The following is a 22188-nucleotide window of genomic DNA, read 5'->3' on the forward strand; positions in this document are numbered from 1 at the left end:
ACTCTGCTGAATAGTGGTGCACACTTTTTAGCTTCCCTTTTTTATGTGATTATGCCATGTCATCAGGGAAAACAGAGAATGCAATAATACTTATTTTTTTTTTTGCTCTTCATTTGGTATTGCTTTACACACCAGAGCAGACAAAGTGACAGAAATCTTCATAAGCTGCAGTATGTATTATTACTAGTATATATGTGTTGTTTTTTTTTCCTCTTATATGCAGCTACTTAATCTCTCCATCTCCAATTTGAAATGAGTCAGACTTAAGCATGGGTAGGAGAAAAAGTGTACTTGTTTTTTAAACTAAGTGACTGCCTCTCTTGTTTAAGATAATTTGAGGTTCAGAGTTACCAGACTGACAGTTTTCCTTATACACCTTGCCTTTTTAATCCTTATAATTTGATCCAATCTATTAATTCCTCTTTCATAGGGTATGATCTTTTCTCCATTTCACTTTGAAGTGATACACCCACATGGGATTGCTGATATGATGCAGAAACAAACTCTTAAACTGCCTTCGTTGCAGTTTGATGTATAACATAATTGCAAGCAATTCAAATGCAAGAATCTGCTGTCCTCAGATGAACTTTTCTCTTCCAACTGTTATAAAGCTTTGTATTGTGGGAAAACTTGTATCCCAAGTGTAGAAGTTATTAGAAAAGCCTGGAGGGTAGTGTTGAGCAAGTTATTACCGTCTCTTCATACCAGATGAGGATGGAAGAGCTAGGTAATTGGCATCAGTCAGTGTCCAGCTGGATGTTGAGACAATTACTCTGTTCTTTTAAAAAAACAACAGAATTAAGAATACATATTTTAAACAAGCAAATATGTACCAGGGTTAAGATTCTAATGCAATAAGCCAGGAGTGGCCAACCTGTAACATGCCACAAATAGCACAGATGGCCTGTGTATGTGGCAAATGGCGGATTGGGGCAGAGACAGGCAGTACAATGGGAGATAAGGAAGGAAGCAGAAAGCAGAGCAGGAGATCAGGCAGGCAAAGGGGATTAGTGTGGCACTTGGAGGTTGTAGGGCTAATCTGTGGCATGGCTGCCAAATAAAGTTTGGCCCCTGCTACAGTAAGCCCTAGGCAGGAAAGGGCTGAGGGTTGCCAGTCACTTCCTGATGGCCCCAAGCTTGAGTGTGACCGACTGTAGCAGTTGTCCCAAAGGCATGCATGCTCTTGCAGTGAGTTTTAGGAGAAAGCATCATTTCCTCTTTGAAACTGACTAACCCATTCCAACACTCCCCCTTTATTTTACGTCCGTCTGCTTACAGGGGTTCTTAAAAGCTGATCTTTTATGATAAAGTCCAGCTGACAACCAGGCTGTACCTGTGTTAGAGCAGACCTGTAAAATGAAGTTTGGAAGTGGTTGCTTTGGACATTGCTGTCGTAGCTTTCTGGCGGTATCTCAACTTTGAATAGATGCTATGTGGCTTTTTAGCTTCTGGCAACTTTGCTTTCTTTTGCCTTTTACTCTTCCTGCTTCTGTTTTTCTAGTGGAAAGAAACGAAAGCCAGCATGGACTGATCGGATTCTTTGGAGAGTAAAGAATCTCTGTTCATACGTGTTGAAGGAAGGAGAATTGCCCCAAAAGGAGCAGGCAGTCTCTGTGACTTTGAAGAACTATATCAGTCACATGAGCTATGGCATCAGTGATCACAAACCTGTTACAGGGACCTTTGGGCTTGAGGTATAGTCCTACTTCAACACTGGAGGCCAATATTTCACCATTCGTATTCTTGTTAACATTACCACTTGTTAAAATTACTCCTTTTGTACAGAATCTCATTCTTTTTTGTAAGTCGTAGGCAGAATGAAAGGCACATGTAGGACGGGTTCATCCCAGGAAGTTCAAACAGAGGTACTTTCTGCGCCTCTTGGCAACTGTGGCAGGAACTGCCATACTAAAATACTGCACTTGCTCAGCATGCACTGCTTTCCGAAAGGGAGCTACTGAGGAGCAGAGGTTACTGGCATGCCATACCAAGGTAGCTCCACAGCTTCTGGTTTGGGAAGCGGTAACCGGGGGGGGGTGCTCAGTGTGGTGCTGCCTAGTTGAGCAGTGTAAACGTTCCCATATTCTCCTTAAGTTACAAAATGTTGCACTGATTCTTCTACAGATGGACAGTGGATTTCATCCACAAACTGTTCATCTTATGGTGACAATGTTCTCTCCTGAATGGCTTCCTCTTCCGGAAACGCAGCTTGCACAGACAGAGGCATTTCAAGGCTTCTGTCATTTTTAAGAACTTTTTCCTGTGGAATATGTTTGATATGTTCCTATTTTCTACTTGCCTCTGTGAAATTGAGTGCCCTACAGCAAGTATAGCACAGTATCAGTAACTGTACTATAACTGATAGGTATGAAAAGTTGCATTATTTAAAACCATTTTTCCCTGTGCCTAGATGAAGCCTTTTGTGTCTGTTCCATTGGTGTCTGTGAATGCTGAGGGGGAGTGGAATGCTGAGCGAGACGTTCTGATCAGCTATTCTACGGTCCCCAAATTTCCCAGCAGTACCTGGGACTGGATTGGGCTCTACAAGGTGATACTACCCTAACATTGCCTCTCTCTAAATATCAAATGTCTTTACCATAACGGGGCTGGGGGTGGTTGGCAATACTGTCATTTGACATTGTATGATTCTTACAACTGGAGTTCTAAAATGGGTGTCCTGTGTGGTTTCTGCTTAGTGATTCTTTCAATATAGGTGGAACCATCTACCTCCTTGGTTTAGTTATTAACCTATCAGTGGGACAGAAAAACAAAAGTTTTTATTATTCCTAAAAATAACATTAGCTAAGAGTAGTGAGTTGCTCAAAATGTGATGAGCACAAAGCATAGTGTATAACGGCCTCTTGCCCAATGTGCCTACATCTCAAAAGTAGATCTGGTATAAGTAATTTAATTAGGAACAACAAAATGAAAGAAGGTAGGTAGAGGGACTGGGGTTAAGAAATCTCATGAAGGCAAATTATTAGTAAGGTTCAGTGGATGTCTTTGAATGTATGTTTTTAGTTAGTTTCTAGTAATATACTGACAAGTTGCCAAGTCCCTTGGTTTCAAGCTTTCCCTGTTTCCCCAACCTGTCTTGTTTCTCTTTCGGAGGGCTGATGGCTCCTCTTTTCCTTTGCAGGTGACCTTTAAGCATGTGAATGACTATGTGACTTACGCCTGGGTGAAAGATGATGAAATTTCCTTCACTGAAGATACTAATCTAGTGAGGCAAATATAAAATCTCGATGTGGGTAATATATTGGCGTTAAGGGAGTCCTCCTCCCTACTCGTTTTCAGAATTTTGCACCGCACATTTTTTTCCAATCTCAACTAGCTGGCAGCAGTTAGCCTTTGTTGTCCATCTTTCTGCCTGCTACATAATTTAAAAGGGTGATTCAGCATACTTTTACTGTTTCTTTTCCTCTCCTAGTCTGAGAGTGCTCCTGAAAGAACGCTTTATTTGGCTGGTTTCTCTCATATTTGAAGTGACCCACCATTGCATACCAGACTGTTGTTAGAATGAGACAGTCTCTTGATCAAGTCTGGTCCTGTCTTTTTAGTAGCTGGCTTGACCCCTTTTATACTTGGCCACTAGGGTTGTTCATTTCCCTTTGGATATTGTGTGGTTTCGTTAGTGTGGTAATAAATGTCTGATTTAACACAGATTTTTTTATAATCTTCATTAGACCTTTCTGCTCATGGAGAACTTTGATCCATTCCTTGATCAGATGATTTAATTCCTGTCTCATTAAAAGCTTTCTAGTTGCATTTGTTTAAAGTAATTAAAGTGAGATTTAGTTCCAGAAGTTTTTATTAAAAAAAAAAAATAAAAAAATTCCAAATGATATGCAAATTTTTGGGAAATTGTTGGTTTGTTGGCAAAATGAGCGGCAGTGTACTAATAAGATGTTCTAGTTTAATACTGCAGAATATACGTAAAACTTTTGCCAAAAGTAGTTGCAGTGGTAAAAGTACCACAGTAGACTCTGGCTCTTATGGAAGCCTAGGATAATTTTTATTTAACTTTTGCATGAGTATGTTCTTACTAACAAAGAGGAATTCCTGTCGGGCAACAGCTGAGTTGTGATGCGCAACAAAAGGCAAGGAGCAGCAAATTATAACTGAACTTGTCTTTTTAGCATACTCTGTAAAAGCTATGATACAATGAAAGACCAATTACTCTTAGGCTTTCTCTAAGAAGGATGAAGCCCTTACTGCTGAATGAGTAATTAATGGGTCAGAGGTGGCTTAGTATTAAATATTGCATTTATAAGTCCATGAATAGCAAAGGCAGCTTGTTAGTTGCTTTGTCTGTGATTGCTGAAGGAAGACTCTCTCTGTTACCAGGTTTACATGAGTGCTGATGAAATCCCCCATGCAGGAGGAGAGTTTCTGCTTTGTTTTTATAGCCACAGTTTTCAATCAATAGTTGGCATTAGCCAGCCTTTCCAGGTAAGGGGATTTGGAACTTGTTAATGCTGAAGAGGGGGGGGGGGGGGGTTGGGGGTTTTTTTTGGTGGCTTTCCCCTTGGTAACTATTCAGATCAGCTCTCACCCAGTATTTATCCAGGGGACTTGCAAAACTGGTGTGTAGAAGTAAACTGCGAAGAAAAGAAGCTACTAATGTCCAAAAGGAATCTGAGGGATTTTGCATCAGCATGTCTTAGTGAAACAGTACGCAGACAAATAGCTTACATGTAGGTCACAGTTCAGTTGTTGCAGTGTGCAATTGGGAGAGCTGCCCGATTTGGTGAATTCTTAATATTTGTGGCTTGCTCCCTATATCAGGGAGAAAATATTACGGATTCAGCATTTCAGCTGAATCTGAGTTCAAGATTTCCTGTGGGTTGCTACCAGTGGATCCCAACATTTTATAAAGTCTTTGGCTGTCAGATGGGTGGGGTCACAATGTGTTGTATAGATGTGGGAAACTAAAGCAAGAAAGCTGTTTGGCAAGCCTTGCGTTCTTTATATGATTTAGTCAGGGCCCTTAGTGAGCAAGTTCAGATTTTCCCCTCTGGTTTCAAAGAATCACATCAGGGAAATACTCAGTGATCAATATTTGCTACTTTTCTCTGTTCTCAGCAACTCTGCGTAGGACATTTTCAAATAATTGCATGGTGTTCCTAAGTGTGGCTGTCAAACTTTTAAAAAATGCCCTTTCTTTCAGATTCAACCAACCAAGACATCGACAGAGAAGGATCTGGCACAGGAAGATATCAGTGGAATGGAGAGGCCTTATAACCCTGAGTCACACATTGAATTCTGAAGTCAGAAGAGGCATTTAGTGCTATTGATTCAGGAGTCAGAGATGCTTACCTCCCTTGTTTCTTAGTGAATATAGAATTTTCTTCTGTAGAAGATGGAGTCAGGCAGTGCAGAGGGTCCCTCAGGTAGGGTTTTCCAGTTTGTAGACTTTGAAAGGCTCGGTAGAAAATAATTGTTATGAAAACAAATATTTCTGTGTCACCATGAGAGGTAACTCTGGTAGCCCTGCACTGGACCAGAACTGTAATAATAGCTTCTGATGAGTGCTGGCCACTATAAAAAAAATAGTAGAAAACTGTTCTAGTGATTCAAATCTGAATAAGTTGCATTCCATGGCAATTTCAGAATCTGCTGCTTTTTCTTCTGTAGAGGTTATTTTTCGTGATGGTGAAATTCACTGTAATGTAACCACTTACTCATTGACTTTGACTTTTATTGTTTCAGAATTTAAGTGAAATTATTTTAAAACAATTTTATTTATAAGATATAGTTATTGAACTTATTTTAAAATATTTGGCAGTTGAGTAAAGATGGCATTTGAGTAAAGATGTCAGCTAATGGCATATTTGATGGAAGCTACCCACTGTGGGACAACACAAGTCATCCAGGAAAATAGTCTTTGGGTCACAGAGTTTTTGTCTGTAGATCTGTGTTGCTCCCTGTCCCATACTTCAGTTGTAATCCTTCTGCAAAATGGCACAGTTTGCAACATTAAAGATAAGCACCTACCCAGCAAACCAAATTTTTATGTGACTCTTGATGCCTCTTGAAGGTCTCTTACTTCTAATTCAGGAATCTGCCTGTAGGAATCTGCCTGTTCCCCCACAGACAGACTACACTTTGTACATGCCACCATCTTGTAGTCAGATCAAGGCCACATGATTTTTCAAATTGAAAAAACATTTTTTTCTGTTGCTTAACAAATTTAAGGCAGTAGTTTGCAAGCTGTGGTCCATGGAGGACTTGTTGGCAAGGAGCGGATTGGTCACATGTTGCTAACTGTCCTTGTTTCTGACTGTCAGATTGTATTAAAAGAAGCAAAGACCACATTAAATACTGTCCTGGTATCATTCTTCCCTGTAAACAGTTGCTGGTTGTATCAAAGCAGTAGCAGTCTTTACAATCGCAAAAGGAAGGAGGGGGAGTTGTGTGAAACATTTGGAGGCCATTTAGACAGTTGCATGGGATCTTAGATGGAAGGGCTGCTTTAGGAGAGCAGGCTCATTGCCTCCCCCAGTCTAAAGAAGGCACACCACTTGAAATCCCTCCCCTTTGTGGCAAGTCATTTTGAGGCTGTTTGCCGCTGCGTGTTGTCTACAGTGAATGCAGTGGAAGCCTGATCTGAATGTTAAGACATGAAGGAGGTTAGAGTATGTATTTTGGAGGGTGGGATAAGGAAACTTTTTTTTTTCCCTCCTGATCAGTTTGGTATGAAGTTTTGTTTTAAGATGAAATCTGTTTTTTAATGTGTTGTAGTTACAGTGGTTGTAAAATATAATTGTGGGTTGAGATGATATTGACTGTTTGCTGGTTATTTTGTCAGTTTAGGATAAGATTCTACCTTTTTTATTTTTGGCCTCCCAAATAGTTTGATATATCATGTGCCAACTACTAATCTCGCACTCTGGCAATGATTTATTTGCCAAGAGCCAGTGCTGTTAGAAGCTTATGTTTTCTAGTACATGAACTACAGCAGCTGTAAGGTCATGTGTAATACTGTTATGAAATGAAGATGCATCAAATCTGTTGTCACACTTGTGCTATTCTCACGTAAAATTTGTTCTACGCCAGAAAGGATTTTCAGGGCTTTTCATTTCCATTGACAAGTATACAAAACATGCCTAATAAGAAACAAAGTTACTTGACTTAGCCCATGTTCTGCCTCTCAGTCCACTTTGTAGGAGATTTCAGGAAACCTTTCAGTGATGTAGGAGACTGGGATCTTTACATTTCAGACCGCAGTTGGCAATTTCTGGTGGTTCTGAGTTCCCCTTCTGTTGACCAGGTGCATGTCCCATTTCTGAGCAGCTTTGGAGAGATCTTGGAGAAGGAGCTGGGAAACTTGCACAGTCTTGATACTTGAGAAATTTAGCATCTCCTGGAGGCTGATGTCTCTTCAGTCACTGGAGGTGGAAATTCTTTGTAAACTGGGATTTTGCATCACAGGTCTTTGAAAAAGCCCAAGAAGTTACAACTTCTGACAGTAATACTTTTTAGACACTGTATCAAGCTTCATTGTGAGATACTTTGTATCATTTTATATTCCTTTGTTAAGAGCTATTGAAATACTAGCAAATTAATTTTAAATATTGTTAGCAGCCTTTATTCCTGAAGGATTTTTAAATATTATTTCACGACCGGTATCATACACCTTCTTGATGGAAGTTTAGTGTTCTTAGACATGTTTAAATGAATGTCATAACAGATGCCTATTCATTTCATGTACTGGTTTAGTCTGAACTAAATTTTGGCAACAGAGGTCATGAAGTACTCTGAGTTCTAGTATTTTGCAAACCAGCTGAAGGCTGCTTTTTGGGGGTGGAGAGAGAGAGACTGGTGAGGAGGAGGTTTCCTTTGCATTGCATTTTGTCCCCGTATCAGTAATAATACATGCACTGTAAGGCAGGAGATCATGGTAGATAAGGGCCAAGGGCGGGCACGCACGCACGTCTCCTTTTGAAGAAAACAGATTCATCATGAAATAAAATTCTCTTATTTGAGTTACTTCCATATTTAATTTCCCTGCCCCACACTGGATCAGAAAGAGCTGTAAAGTCGGCCAGAATAATGTGTTTGAATACATGGCAAGATTCCAGAGCAGTTTTGTATTTTTAAAGTACTTGAAATGGATAGCTAGCTTCTTTTGCTCCTGTTCTCCCAAGGATCATTACAGTAATGCTGAATTGCAGGCTGAATGTTATAACCAAAAAATAAAACCCTACTGTAGTATGGCTACTTAGAGTTTTGGAAAGGCTTATTATACACATTATTAGTGTCTTTGTTTTTTGTAGCACTTCTTAATTCTGGATAGTGCCAGGTGGCAAGGAGATATCTGATACTTAAACAAGTCAAAACTGTATTCCAATGTGGATGATGGGCATGATCCAAGTTCAACCACAGTTAATCCAAATGCGATTCCATTATTTTAGTGCAGTTGTTCCTGCATATGGCAGGAAAAAAAATAACCTTGAATATTAGTGGAATTATGTTTCCTGAATCCCTGAAAGAATATCGACTGTTCTGGAAGTTCCATCAGTGGTTGTTTTATACGACGCAGTGATGGCCCTGTGCTTGTCTTAATGCCTTTCCATAAATTATTGTCAGAAGAAAAAGTGACATAGAAATGCACAGAATGAGGAAAATGGCTGATGGGTGAAGCTTAATTTTTTTTCTTTGTAATTACCGTTAACATTAATATTGGAATGGACTTTCAGATATTGTTCTCAAACCTGGGATAAAATTTCTTCTCTTAAGTAGTATGGCAGGAGATCAAAGGTAGTGGAAGCCACCCTGCCCTACCTTGGATGGTAGGAGGTGAAAGCAAATTAAACTCCTCAGAGCCTTCCACAGGCTCCGAGATCTTTAGAAAGCTAAATTAATTCCCAGTTCTTCAGGGAAAGACAGAATTCTGAGGGAGGGAAGGTAGCAGATTAAGGTGTAGCCGACTTATAGGAACCGCTAAAAACAAATAGGCTGCTATGGAGTCCCTTCTCCCCTGCCCTCCTGCTAGGGAAACCTAGAACTGATTGAGAATATGGGGGATTTGCTAGTTTAAAGTATACATGTCTTGCACAGGACTGTCTGTGTTGCATTCCCTTCTGAAATGTCCACTATAGAATTAAAATAAGATCCACGTGATTAGTCATCAGCTGCAGCAACAGTCCCTCGACGCAAGGATGACAGGCTTCCAGGAAATAGGGATGTCGCTGGTAAGTCAGTAGATGACTGAGGAGACTGATCCAAGATCCACGTGTTCAGTTGCAGACGTGGGCCGTAGTCTGGAAGGAAGAAGTAGATCCTGGTGATATCAGTCACAGCTCTTTCTAGTTTTTGTCTCTCTCCTCTAGCTGCAGCCACAGGAAGGCGACTTTGCTCAAAATGATCAGTGCCTTATCGTGCTATTGGGCATGGTTTTGTGTTTGACTCTCCCAGGTATTGATATTAATATTGCGTGATTATATTCTTAGTGAATGTAGCTAATGCATCATATGTTAAGTTCTTAATCTGCTGTTTTGGTCTAAATAAAGATTGATTGGAACTTTCTTATTTTATTTGTCTTGAATTTAACACATTTCCACAATCTTTAGGATGTTTATAAACCAGTAAAACAGTTTGATTGTAAGTGCCCAATAAATTAATCTATTAATAAAGTCTGCTACGAGCCTGTGGGGGGGAAAAAAAAATCAACCTACAGCAAGTTGGCTTTCCTGTCCCTACATCAAACAAGATTTGTAGAAGTCAGTCAGGCCCATATAAATTCCTTTTTAAAATTTAAAATTAAAGGACAATTTTCTTGTGATCTCCCAGTTGGTCTAATAAAATATATCATTTTGGAACCAAGAATTCTAGTTTTTTAGGTCTTTTTTTTAAATTCTAGCATTTATTGTTATCAGGAGAAATTAATAGTGCCACATGGTGGCATCACTGAGCTCATCTGCTCTTTTCCTTACATTGAACAATTTCAAATAAGAAAGGGGATGTCTATTTGATTTGAAGTTTCTGGGGTTTTCTTTTCTTTTTTAATAAGTTATGTATCTTTCTAAATTACAGATTCACAGAAGTTTAGGGCTGGAAAGGGATATCATGAGATCATCAGGTCCAACCCCCCTGCTCTGGGCAGGAAAGACTACGGAGGTCAAATAACCCCAGCAAGGTGCGTGTCCGGTCTCCTCTTGAAGGTCTCCAGGGTTGATGCCTGCACCACCCCGCTGGGAGTCTCTTCCAGTCTGGTCACATGAACCCTGAAGACGTTTTTCCTTGTTTCCAGTCTGAAACCTTCTCCTAGGAGTTTGACTGTTGCTCCTGGTTTTCCCCTGGGGTGCTTTGGTGAATAGTTGCTTGTCTAGCCTCTGATGCTCTCCCCTGATATATTTGTAAGCTGCCACCAAATCCCCCAAAGTCTTCTCTTTTCTAGCCTTTGCTCGTAGTGTAGTCTAGTCTAATGACATTGTTAGAGCCTAATTAGTCTAGGCTGTACCGGAGTGTTGGCATGTGGCGGGTATTTGATGTTCGTAATTTGCTTGCTGACAAGTTGCTCTACTAATATGTAAAATACTAACAAAACTGTCCCAGTTGTCCTCACATTAAGGTCCCCAGTTGTTTGCATAGTCTTCCTCCAAGTGCATCATTAAAATAGCGCCCGTGACCATTTGTCTAAGCATTAATTTCAAGCTTGTCGCTTTCCTTTGTCTGTGGACCCTCTGTTCTCTTGCTTTTGTATAAGAAGTTTGATCTGGTACAGGATAGGGTGCGTCACACGATGCCCTGTATTGACAAGTTGAAGATTTTGCTTTTTCAGGCCAAACTTTTCTAGGACTAGTCACTGTCGCAGGTGAGTTTTGTCTGTCTCTCCAAATCAGAAACGGTTCAGCTCTGCGAGTGCTAAGAATAAGAATTCATTATAATTATAGTTTTAATTTTAGTGCTAACTTTTAATTAGCACTGAATTGGCTGGCGGGGGGGTGCTAGGAAGCTAGAAAGAAGTAAAATGGCCTTTTTTAAGAAATGTTGAGGGTGCAGCTGAAGGCTAGCTTGAGAATTTTTTTTTATGTATGCCTAGTACCTGGGGTCCATTTAAAGAAAAAAAAAAAAAAAGTCCTTTTCTAAATCAAAAGAAAAACATTAAAGACATTTGTGCCTACATGCACGCAAACTGAGAAGTAAAACGAACATGGGAAGAATGCTCATTCTGTGCAGTGAAGTATAAATAGACCTTTTTGACCTACATGGCTATAAACTGCATGGCACTGCAGGTACTTGACATGAGATTCACCCTGAATAAAGCAAGGGCTCCATAAGGATTCCTTTTGTTTACTTTCTGTTGAACCATGTGTCCTGTCTCTCTGCGTGTCTCCCTTTCCTCCGCCACTTAAAAATATATAGTGTGTGTTTATAATGTAGAAGCATATTTAGCTTAGTTAACTAGGCACTACCAAGATTGGATGGATGGATGGATGTGTACGCGTGTAACATGGTAAAAATCATACATGCACATATCAAAAAGTAAAAATTGGCAGAGCAGGCTAGAAACACTGCCTTTGCTTTAAAGGCTGGCTTAGCTGTTGATGGAGCACTTGCTGTAGCATAGTTGTCATGCAGACATTTTCTCACATCGATTCTTAGTTTTGGCCTAAACCCCATACCTTCTTTTGAGGAAACGGAACAAAAGAAGGTACTCAAAGCAACTTCTCAGCTGCAGTAAGCTTATTTGACACCAATGCAGACAATAGATCTATATAAGTTTATGTGAGTCAAAGATCTGGTCAAAGAACTGTTTGAAACACAGGTGGAAGTTTTTCCTCAAATTTTGGCTACTCTTTATGAGCAATGAAACTGTATCTCATCATTTCCCATGAGGCTATCAAACTGCCAGTCACTAAGGTAACAGAACTTTACGCATTATATTTTCAGCAACATAAACTCTTCAGTTTGAATTGTTCTGTTTGTTGTTTTTTTAATATCCTGATGGGGTATTATTTTGTAGGATAGGAAGTGAGGCATAAACACTCATTTTCACTTCCGAAAAGACCACTTAGCTAACTGAAGTACAAAGAGATATTTAGCCAATTATGAGTTTTCAATGTAACAGTCCTAAAATATGGTGAGATCAAGGACTGAAGGAGTGGAACTGCCCACTTAGGTTGGCTCAAAGATCATTTCTGTACAAGAAATATATTTAGGATTTAAAAAAATAAAGTAATAGGCCTGATCATTGCCCATTCTGTCTGCTTTTCACTGCAATGCTGTTGTGAAATAGCCAAAAAAACCCCAACTGTTTTATTAAGCACCATGAAAATGTGCTTGTACTGGGAAAACTTCTGAGAGCACTGTAGCAAAAAGGATATGGTAAAGTAGAAATGACAAATGTTTTGACTTTTCTCAATTTCGATTTTAGCCAGAACACTTGTGGACAAGACAATGCCTCAGTGTACTTAGTGGTGTTCAAAATATTTTTTTTTTCCTTTTATTTTTGGTTTTATTTCTCTTTTCTCCTGTGATTGATCCATTCTTTCCCACACTGTGTTGGATAAACCCAGAAAATGCCAAGAGTCCAAGCAAACATTCCTGAAATTCCGTACTGAGATCTGATCGAACAAAACAACCATGATTGTGAGTAGCTGTACTTAAAGCTATGCATGTGCTCAAATACCATCCTGAATCCAGACCCATCTAATGCAAAGGTTTGAAATTCACATTCTTTAATTCCAGAGATGGTGCCATATTGAGACACCCATGGGTGAAGCATCAAGATTTTCAGTTCCAGGGTCATGTAATGCTCCTCCAGTCAAAGTAAGCTGTTCAAAGAATTGTTAAACAAGCTACCTACTAGATGCGTCTACATGTGTACTTTACTATGGAGCTGACTAATTAATTCTGCAGTAAAGCATCACCGTCTGTTTACCCATTTAGTGCTATTAGGCCACAGTAAACTAATTAACTCCACCATAGGCGAGTACTGGCCGGGCCAAGTACTATCCTACAGTGGAGTTAATTTAGTGCACTGCTCTAAAAAGATGACATGAAGAGGTAGTAGGGACAGACTGGAAGGTGGGAAAGATAATTTTAGCAGTGTGAGTGGATCAGAGAGGGATGACTTACTTTGGGATGTTGGTAATCCAAGCATGAGATAAGGGCATAGTAAAGGCCTTTTGACATCAGGAGATGGAAAGCTGGATTTTCAGTGTATTGTAGAAGAATATATGGCAGGATTTGAGCACAGGCTGTATTAGGGGAGGAGGAATATAGTAACAAAAAAAAAGAAAATGTAAAATAAACCAAATGTCACGGCAGAGTGCAACAGATGCATCTACTAACAGGAACATGCACTTTCTATATTTGAAACATATTTGCTTGTGCAAATCAGATACCAAGTAACTTAGTTATTTACAATGTATTTACACTTATTTACAATTGCAACCATCTCATTCTGAAAACAATTATCTGGTGCAGAGGTATTCACTGGAAGCGTTGCAGTGAGATTTGAAAATTTGCCTATATGGCGTCTTTTGCATAACAGAAACATATACTGCATCACATACTTCACCAGAAGCATCAATGATTATAGTTATAGAAATGCTAGTGATGGTGCAACATTACCTAATATAAATATATGCCATATAGCACATCACAAATTGCTGAAGAGCGCATTGATAAAAATATTAATTTTCAGATATCTTACAGAAAGACATTCCGGTCCTTAGCGAGCAATGACATGAATTAGCGGACAGACTAATGGTTATAGGATAGCTGGTCCTGATTTTTAATCCTGGTTTTAATCATTACTGGTTTAGGGTGAGTTGCTTAACCTCTCTGTAGACCAAATTTTTATCTTATTTTCAGGGACATGGATCTAGATTATTTTCAGGGACGTAGAACTACACCGTACTTATCTGCATTTGTATTTTGTGCTTTTCTAATGCACTTACGTCTCGTAATATTTCTCTCTAGAACACTCTTGGAAGGTAGGGAAGTAATAATACTCTCATTTTTTAGATGGGGAACTATGAAACAGAAAAGGTAAGGAGCCAGATCCAAGAGAGGAGAGACATTCTGTCTGTGCTGGTGTCCTTTTGGGACTTTGGTATAGTGTAGAGACATTTGAACTAGGCTTAAATTAAGCAGAAGGCAGGACAGGGTGACATGTAATTCAGAGAGGCATGAGGTTTTGTAAGCCATAGTCTACTCTGTCAGCTGCTTTGCTTAGCATCTAATGAAGTAGGCTGTAGCTTAGGAAGGCTCATGCCTCGCCCTGCCCTGCCCTTCTACCTTATTTCAGACTAGCATGGCTAATCACCTGTCTCTAGGTTTAAACCAGTTAGCTAAATGCTGCAGTGCTTAAGGAGAACAATGAAAGCTAATTTACCTGCTTAGTCTCTCACCCTAATATTTTTGAACTGGGATTCGGATGGATTTTAGTGGATTTTATTATTTTTAGTGTATTATTTTATTTTTAGATACAATGACTGAAAGAGTGAAAACTTTCACTCTTTACTTTTGCTCCCACCCTTGACATTGATTATTCTTTTCCTCAAGGATCACATAAGAATCTCAAGCATCTTAAACAAGGAACAGGATTCTGCTAACAAAGTCTAGGCACCTCCAAGTTAGGCATCTTGGATATCTGTGGTGGAACAGGATTTGAACACACATTTCTGAAATCCTACTAAACCAATTATCCTTTCTTTCTTATAGTAGTCTGTAAATTCATTTCCCTTCTGTGAAGCATGTAGCATTGGCCATGATAGAAGATACATGCTAGGTTAGATGGAAGTTTGGTCTGCTTTTTGCCCCAGTTCTTATTTTAAAGTACTCTTCATTAAATGCTGGCATTACTTGTTTGTATTCAATAGAAGGCAAAGGCCCAGCTAGGAAAAAAAAATTCTGTTGGAGGAGGGTGCTGTACAGATACACGTGTAAAAGGCAACTTTGGAGCAGGAGCAAGATGCAGTGTACCAGGCTATAGGTCAACAAAGAGCAAAGGAGAGGGAGGATGAAGTGGCATTCATAGCTTAGATGTATATAAAGTTTGTGCATAAAGAGCATGGTTTTTTTTTTTTGTTAGAGTGAGAGGCACAATATCCAGGTACTTTTGAGCACCTTTGCAGTCCAAGAATGTTGCCTATACTCCCGTGATGTCCATGTCTTTAATATCAGATACATAACTTTGAGAGAGAGAAATCCTCCCCCTTTCCTCTTAGATTTAATTCATTCATTTACCCCATGTATAATGTGTCTGGTGCTCGCTCGTATTTGTGAGACTCGAGTCATTTTAAATGCCTGTTGGCAGACAGTGCAGAGCAGAGCACTGGCCCACCTATTCAGAAGGCAGATATTTATAGAGGGCTTTCACATGTAGCTCCAACAACATCCTGTTAAGACACCCATCTGGGAGGGACTTATCCGTGCTGTGCTGCTGGAGGACAAGTTTTTTTCCTTTCCTTCTCAGTGTTGCTAGCTCTCATAATTTAACTGCGGGATTTGTAATCCTTGGGATTTTTGTGAATGAAGGGGTTGAGGTTGGTAAGGAAGGTCCTTGACAGTGTAGATAATTGGCTTATGTTTGAAACAGAGGATGGTGAACCAGAGAAGGAATGCACAGAAGGTGTGAAATAGCCAAAATGATGGGATATGAAAATGAACTTGCTCATATTCCTGGTGGAATATAAGCAGGGCAAGACTGCATTTGTCAAGGCTAGAGGAAAGGTCACACTAATCAGGTTGTGAGATGTCAGAGCTATAGCTGTGTGAATAGATAGAAAAGGTATTTTCTTAGACATAATTTGCCAAATTAATCTTCAAGATTTAGCCATAGCTTGGATAAAAGGTATCTAGAGAGAGGTCCAAATTGATGATCAGGTTACGAACCTGAGTGAGAACTGGATGGCCATATTGTCGACTGTAGTTGAGAGAAGGTAGGGGAGGGATTAAAAGAGCTCTTTTCTAGCCGTGTTGAACTCTTTTAGATTTCTATATGATATCAAAGAAACAAGCCAAGTTTCGGGAGAAGGAGATGGCTCCAGAGCAGGGTGGTAAATGAGTGAGTTGTCAGCAGAGAGATGGGAGCTCTGAAGTGATTATCCAGAGGTGTGAGAGAAGGAGGAAGGAGAGTCCCACGGAGTCCATGCAGAAAGGTGGCTGGAGTGGGGGGAGGAGGATATTCCAGATCAAACCCTGGAGAAGTATCTAGAGAGCTCAGAGGAAAACCAGAAGTCAAGCCTGGGAACCAGGGGAGGATGAGGTGTCACTAAGTGGAGCATGGCTGGCTCTGGTGAAAGTAGCTGAGGTTGGGCAAGGAGGAGCATGAGCACTGGCTTGGCGATTTGGTTGGAAAGAGGTCATTAGAGACTTTGGCAAGAGTGGTTTCCATGGAGCGCAAGAGGTTGAAGCCAGATTGGAAAGGGTGTGGGATGGAGCTGGACGGGGGTGGGGGGAATCTAATCTCCCTGTTGCATCTAATAGGTCTTATTTTTTAAAAAGATTTAATATTTTAATGTTTCAGTATAAATTGCTACTCACCATTTCTGCCCATGAGAGTAAGCAGTCCTAGCTTAGTGCAGTGGCAGGGCACTTTTCTGTTTTCTGTTAAGATACAAAAGGTATTTACCAAGGAACTTTAACCAGTACATCTTTATTTAGCTCCTGTGTCAGATATTTCTGCTTCTCGGCTCACTCCCCAATACACAGCGTATCTCTGTATATAGATAGCACCACTTTGTATAAACAGGAAATGTTTCTGAGATGTCTTGCTTGTTTTTTAGACTCTAAAAATACACTCTGATAAGGGCTATTGTCTGTACTACCGCCACTTCCTCTTTAGCGCCTTTAGCAGTGACACTCGGATGAGCCTTCCCTAATTAATATGCTGCACTGGAAGGGCTGGTTCAAGGAAGCTTGAATTATGTTTTCCTTGTGTAAGAAATTCCTTGTATTTTGATTACCCCTCACGACAGGACCACTATTTCAGCTCATTCTTTTCTTCTATGGGTATGTCAGACTTTCTACCTAACAGTGATGAAATAAGGCAGTCTCTTTCAAAATATCAGGCAGTGAAGGTCACAGACAGCTCTTGGGACTCATCACTATGTGCCTGTCATGTTCTTAACAGACTTCTAGCTGATACTCTTGAGAAACAGAGCGTGCACCAGTTTTTCATATCTTTTTCCCCCCTTTACTTCTCCATTATTATTCTTCCTACACCTGTTTTTAAAGAGAATGAAACATCTTGTATTCCAGGAAAAGTAGGATTTAATGGAAGCATTTGAGGCCAGTGGCCTAGATGTATAGTCTCTTCCAATTCCCATCTTTGGATCTTGCTGTTTCAGTGAGAGGCCCAAACTTCAAAGTGTAGTTCAGGCTACTGTAGATTAGTTCAGACTTTTGTGACTGCTTTGTCAAGACATAGGGAGACTGATTACTCTAGGCAGGACAGGCAGTTGAATTGCTGTGGGAACTAGATCAACAGGGAAAACTATTCAGATTTTTGCCTGTCTAGTAGCTTGAGAGAGATATCGCATTGATTACAAAAAAGTCCTTTCTCCTCTCTACCGCAGAGCTTACTACAGTTAAACGTAGCAATGCCATTAGACCTTCAAACTAGCAAATGGAGGGAAAATCAAGAAAGTCTGAGCAAGGTATTTGACGTGTAGGCTAGAGAGAAGAGTCAATGGAGGAAAAAGCAGTGAAGTGAGAGAGGAAGTCTTAATGTCTCGCCCTAGTTTATGTTCCCATGTCTAAGTCAGGAGGGGAAATATATAAGAGATTCTGGAAGAATAAAAAATCTGAACTTAACTTGCAGGAAGAAACAGATACACACCCACTACAATGAAAGATGACAATTTTAGGCATGGGCAGACATTTCTTTGGAGCAGTTTAAGAAAGGGGAAGGCGAGCTAGTACTTGGGAGCAGGTGGCAGTTGTTGGACTCAAACAACCCCATAGAGATACAGATGTGTTAAATTGTCCACCTTTGCCCCTGGATGAAGCAGGATTCAAGTTGAAGTGCTTTTGCTACATTTATAGTGCTGCAGGCTCAGGCACAAAATTGTCCCAAGGGAATGTTCCTCCATACCCAGTTACTAGCCCTACCTCTCGCTGCAATTGAGACGGTCTGTCTGTTCTGACAAGGTGAGAAGATTTGCCCAATAAAAGATACTACCCAACATTGCTTTCTTGCATATTCCTTGAACCAGCATGGGTCTGGCAACACTGACCTGCTCAAACAACATCAGTCCTACCCAGTGGGTGCATCTACACGTGACAAAAACCATGACACACAGAAAGCAGATCAGACAGCAAGTGGCAGGGAGCAGAAAGCAGAGCAGTAGACTGGGCAGGGGGTAGAGCAGCAGTCCAGGCAGGGAGCAGAAGGGAGAAGAGAAGATCAGGCAGAGGAAGGTGGCACTTGGGGAGGATGCGCAGCTTATTTGTGACACACCTGCCAAAAAGGTTGGCCCCAGTGTTATAGATGAACGGAATCAGAGTTGCATAAGCTTTCTTGAGCACGAGCTCACAATTCATGACCCTTGCCTGAGACGCTGTTCATATTTTGATCTCTTCTGTGTCTTCTCTTCCACGAGTGTCCTCTCCTAGGCATAAATCCTTGTTCCCATCTCCCTTTCTAGCTTTTGTCGTCTCGTTTTCAGAATTTTTTCCATATCATTCTAAGATCTGCTTCAAAGGAATGATTTGAATCAAATGGTACGTATGTGTTGTAGATAGGATGGGTAGCTGCAATTAGGTAACGTTCCCTGGTGCTGAAAACATACCTTTGTTCCAGCTACAGAAATGATACGACGATTATTTTTACTCCAAAAATAAATAGCCTGGATTTGCAGCCAATAACTCCTATTTTTGTAAAAAGCCTTTAATAATACCTTACCAGAGAAATGGTTCTTAAGATAAAAATCATCTTTCTTTTCGCGTAACACTTAAGGATAAATTGATTATTTTCATCTGAACAAATCGGTAATTCCAAAGATTAAAAATTGCAGAGCAGAAACAAGCTATTTCTTTGCAGATATAAAATAGTGTCACAGATTATCTTGCTATTTTTCCTTGTAAGCCTGTTCAATTTTGGGTGGTGTTTGAGATATATAGAGCTAGATAAATGTTTATGATCTGGGTATCCTCTGTTACAAGTCTTCTCATCTGGAGTTGGTTCCTGCTCAGAATAAGACTAAAGGCCCAAACGTGGCTGCACAGAGTAGACTGAACGAAAAAAAACCCTGCTCTTGCAATATCTGGCATGTAGCCTTCTGGTTGGTAATCTTTTTTTGGTCTGTCCAGTGTGACCTGTTTTAGGGGATGTGCAGACCACAGGTGCAAGCTGGGGTGTGTGGCAGTGTCTGCTTCTGTTTGGGAGGATAATGTTTAAAGTGCAGCCAGGTGGTGCACTGATGGATGCCTCAAAGTGTAATATATTGTGCTTTTTCTTACATCAGCCCTTGCCAACAGTTTTTTTCTGTTGTAATCAAAGTAGGAAAATATTGTATAGTTTTTTGGAAGCTTTTTTATGGCAGTAAACTTTTGCTGCTGCTAGAATTGGTCAACTATGCTGAGCTAAAGTACAGTGCAGTCGCACAGTAATTTGGAAAGCTTGCTATCATGGGAGCCGTTTATATTTCCTGTTGCACCATGTCTTTACAGCCAACATCTTGGAGTCCAACACAGAAAATCTTTCCTGTACAAAATCTCAGGGTAGTGCTTACGGAGTTCGCTGTACAACGTTTCTGTGCCAACAACTCTCAAGTTGCATCCATAGCAACCTGACTTTTCTACGTCCCCTGGGGCTGAAATGGACCATCTACACGGTTAACAGCAATAAACACAGACATAAATTAATGGTTCTTGGAACTGCCTTGACATGCTGTAACAATCCAGAGTTTAGTGGAAACTAGTGCTTGAACTTGATTGTAGTTTGGGCTCACATCTCCATTTAGTATAAATACGAGGAATCGGCTCTTCCGCTCACACTAGAGCTTCTGGATCAAAGAGCCCACTTAGTCTCTTGTTTCAGGGGATTCTGCTGCAGTTCCTTAATGTCAATACCATCCTGCGAAGGACAGAGAAATCTGCTAATTTAGTACTGGAAAGATGGAACTGCAAATTGAGTATGTTCCCACAGGAGAAATCATCCGTGTGGTCAGTCGGAGCGGAGAATGCAAGGCTGTAAGTCTGTGTTTCTTACTGTTCTGTTTTCACCTCCTGCTCTAGAGTTACTGTCAAGGTTACCAATTAACTTACCTTTGAGAGAGATCTTAAGATGAGCTTTGGCAGTTGCTTCATTAATAATCGCAGTCGTGATTTAAACAGACATGCTAAATTCATTAGCAATTAAATTAATGGTACTAAAAGGGAAAGCAACCGGCTGCAAATCAAGGAAATAGCAAGAGAAGTATATTTCATGCAGTGTAGTAGTCAGTCCATAGTGAACGTGAGCTGTAGTTACAATGGGGTTATCGCTGCGCAGTGCTCAGTAGATAACATCAGAATTTGGCAGAACCTTGCAAAATAATGGAGTGGGGAAAAAGATTTCAGAAAAGCTTTCAGGCAGCTTCAGGAATCACTGCCCATGTTGCCACTAGGTTCGTATGTTAGAAATGTAATGCAAAACTCATTAAAAACGGTAACGGTAGGAATGGAAGAAAGCTATCATACTTGTGAACTGGGCATTGAATCTAGTTAACGCATAATTACTGAATGGTGGTACATCCTAGACTCTTGTTTTTATGTTCATTGTAAATGGCACTCCACTGTCACTCGGCTATTTCTATATTATCCAGTGTAGAAAGCAGAGCTAAATACTTCTGAGAGAGTCCCAGTTTGTATTTTTTTAAAACTAAAATGTTTCACTTCTCAATTCTCTACCTAGTGGCAGCTGTGTGTTTTATTTAGACTATTTATGTAGAGCATTCAGTCTTCTAACTTTCTGTGTGCACATTTCATAGAAAAAGATCTAAAATAAAAGGGGCAGTTCAGAGAAGGGTTTAAGGCTTCTGCATTACTTGCCTGGATCTCTGACACTCAAGGGACAAGTGGTCAGCTTTTGCCTTAGTTTTGAGTTCTGTTCTTATTGTCAAGGTGTTCTCTAGCTACAAAATGGCGATTGGCAGTTCTGCTGGATTCATACAATGCAGCTAATTCTAGTCTGCTCTATCTGAGGTGAATGTACTTCCCTTTAAAGGAAACGGGTATTTTGCTGCTTTCCATTTCTGCATTACCCTTTGTTTGTACATACTTGAGCTACTCAGGAGACTACTGGGCAGTTCAATAGTTATTTATAAAGTTACTTGATTTAAACATGGAATTACTTAGTTTAAGTTGTGCATGTATGCCCCTATCTGAGGTACTTGGGTGCTTCCCACTAGCATACTATCTAGGCTTCTTGCAATTTTAAAAATATATTCATCCTGACAGCACACCATGAGGTTGGGAATATTATACTCTTGCCCGTAGTCCCACAGCAAACCTTTGGAACGGCTAATCGGGCCTTGGTTGCTCATAGTCTTCCACGTTTGTCCTAGCAGGTGGAACATCCTTCCTCTCTTGTTGCTTTCTGCAGTAATTAGTAAGAATAAGTTTCCATTGTTCTGGACATAGCAATCTATTTTATGTAGCCCTTGGTTTTACTGTAATTTTCTATTATTTGTGTTGCATCTATTATACATCCTTCCAATACTGATAGCAGGAGTATTTTGTGCGTGGGCCTCGCCTGGTGAAGCAACCACTAGTGTTATTTTGGCTTCCTATGATTACCTTTTCACCAAGTCATTTAAAATGCCCCCTTGAAAACTGAACAACCTGGCTATCATGCAGATTACACGTGCAAATGGGCACGGGGTGGCCCGTCTCCCCCAGAGAGAAGTGTTCCCTCCAAATTCAACCGGAATGGTGGTTCCCTTAGCAATCCAAAGGGGAGGTGAGAGAGAGAGAGAGAGGAGCTGTCATTTTAGGTATTTAAAATGAAATACTGAAACTGCATAAACCAAATTGCTGGTCTGAGAACCGCATGTGCCGTGGAGAGACTTTGTATATCGGGAACTAGAGAACAGGTTAATCAACCATCTGGTCCAGCAGTGGTTGGAGGAGTTCGAGTAGGTGGACATGCTATGTTTTCAGTAACCTTAGGTTTGTAAGTGAGAATATGTGGACCTTTCAGAGATAAATGGTTCTGGCAGAGCTTAGTTCTCCTATTTCAGCAGG

General features: G+C 40.3%; 2 protein-coding genes across 3 annotated transcripts in view; both read left to right on the forward strand.

Annotated features, from left to right (window-relative positions):
- Positions 1–9980, forward strand: part of INPP5K (inositol polyphosphate-5-phosphatase K) — a 28651-nt gene extending 18671 nt beyond the window's left edge. Inside the window, exons 9-13 of the mRNA XM_014524299.2 lie at positions 1502–1694; positions 2411–2548; positions 3140–3223; positions 4348–4452; positions 5171–9980. Coding sequence (XP_014379785.1) covers positions 1502–1694; positions 2411–2548; positions 3140–3223; positions 4348–4452; positions 5171–5269 — 619 coding nt within the window. The 3' untranslated portion in view covers positions 5270–9980. The remainder of the gene's footprint in view (positions 1–1501; positions 1695–2410; positions 2549–3139; positions 3224–4347; positions 4453–5170) is intronic.
- Positions 9981–12696: 2716 nt separating this feature from the next.
- MYO1C (myosin IC) overlaps positions 12697–22188 on the forward strand; it is an 86356-nt gene continuing 76864 nt past the window's right edge. The window contains exon 1 of one of the 2 annotated variants that reach the window (XM_025214588.1): positions 12697–12777. In XM_025214588.1, the coding sequence (XP_025070373.1) occupies positions 12721–12777 (57 nt within the window). In that variant the 5' untranslated portion in view covers positions 12697–12720. Of the gene's footprint in view, positions 12778–19963; positions 20155–22188 lie in introns of those variants that run through there. The other variant, XM_006032884.3, reaches the window with a different exon arrangement.

This window comes from Alligator sinensis, unplaced genomic scaffold (genome assembly GCF_000455745.1).
Source record: "Alligator sinensis unplaced genomic scaffold, ASM45574v1 scaffold1244_1, whole genome shotgun sequence".
Taxonomy (NCBI): domain Eukaryota; kingdom Metazoa; phylum Chordata; order Crocodylia; family Alligatoridae; genus Alligator; species Alligator sinensis.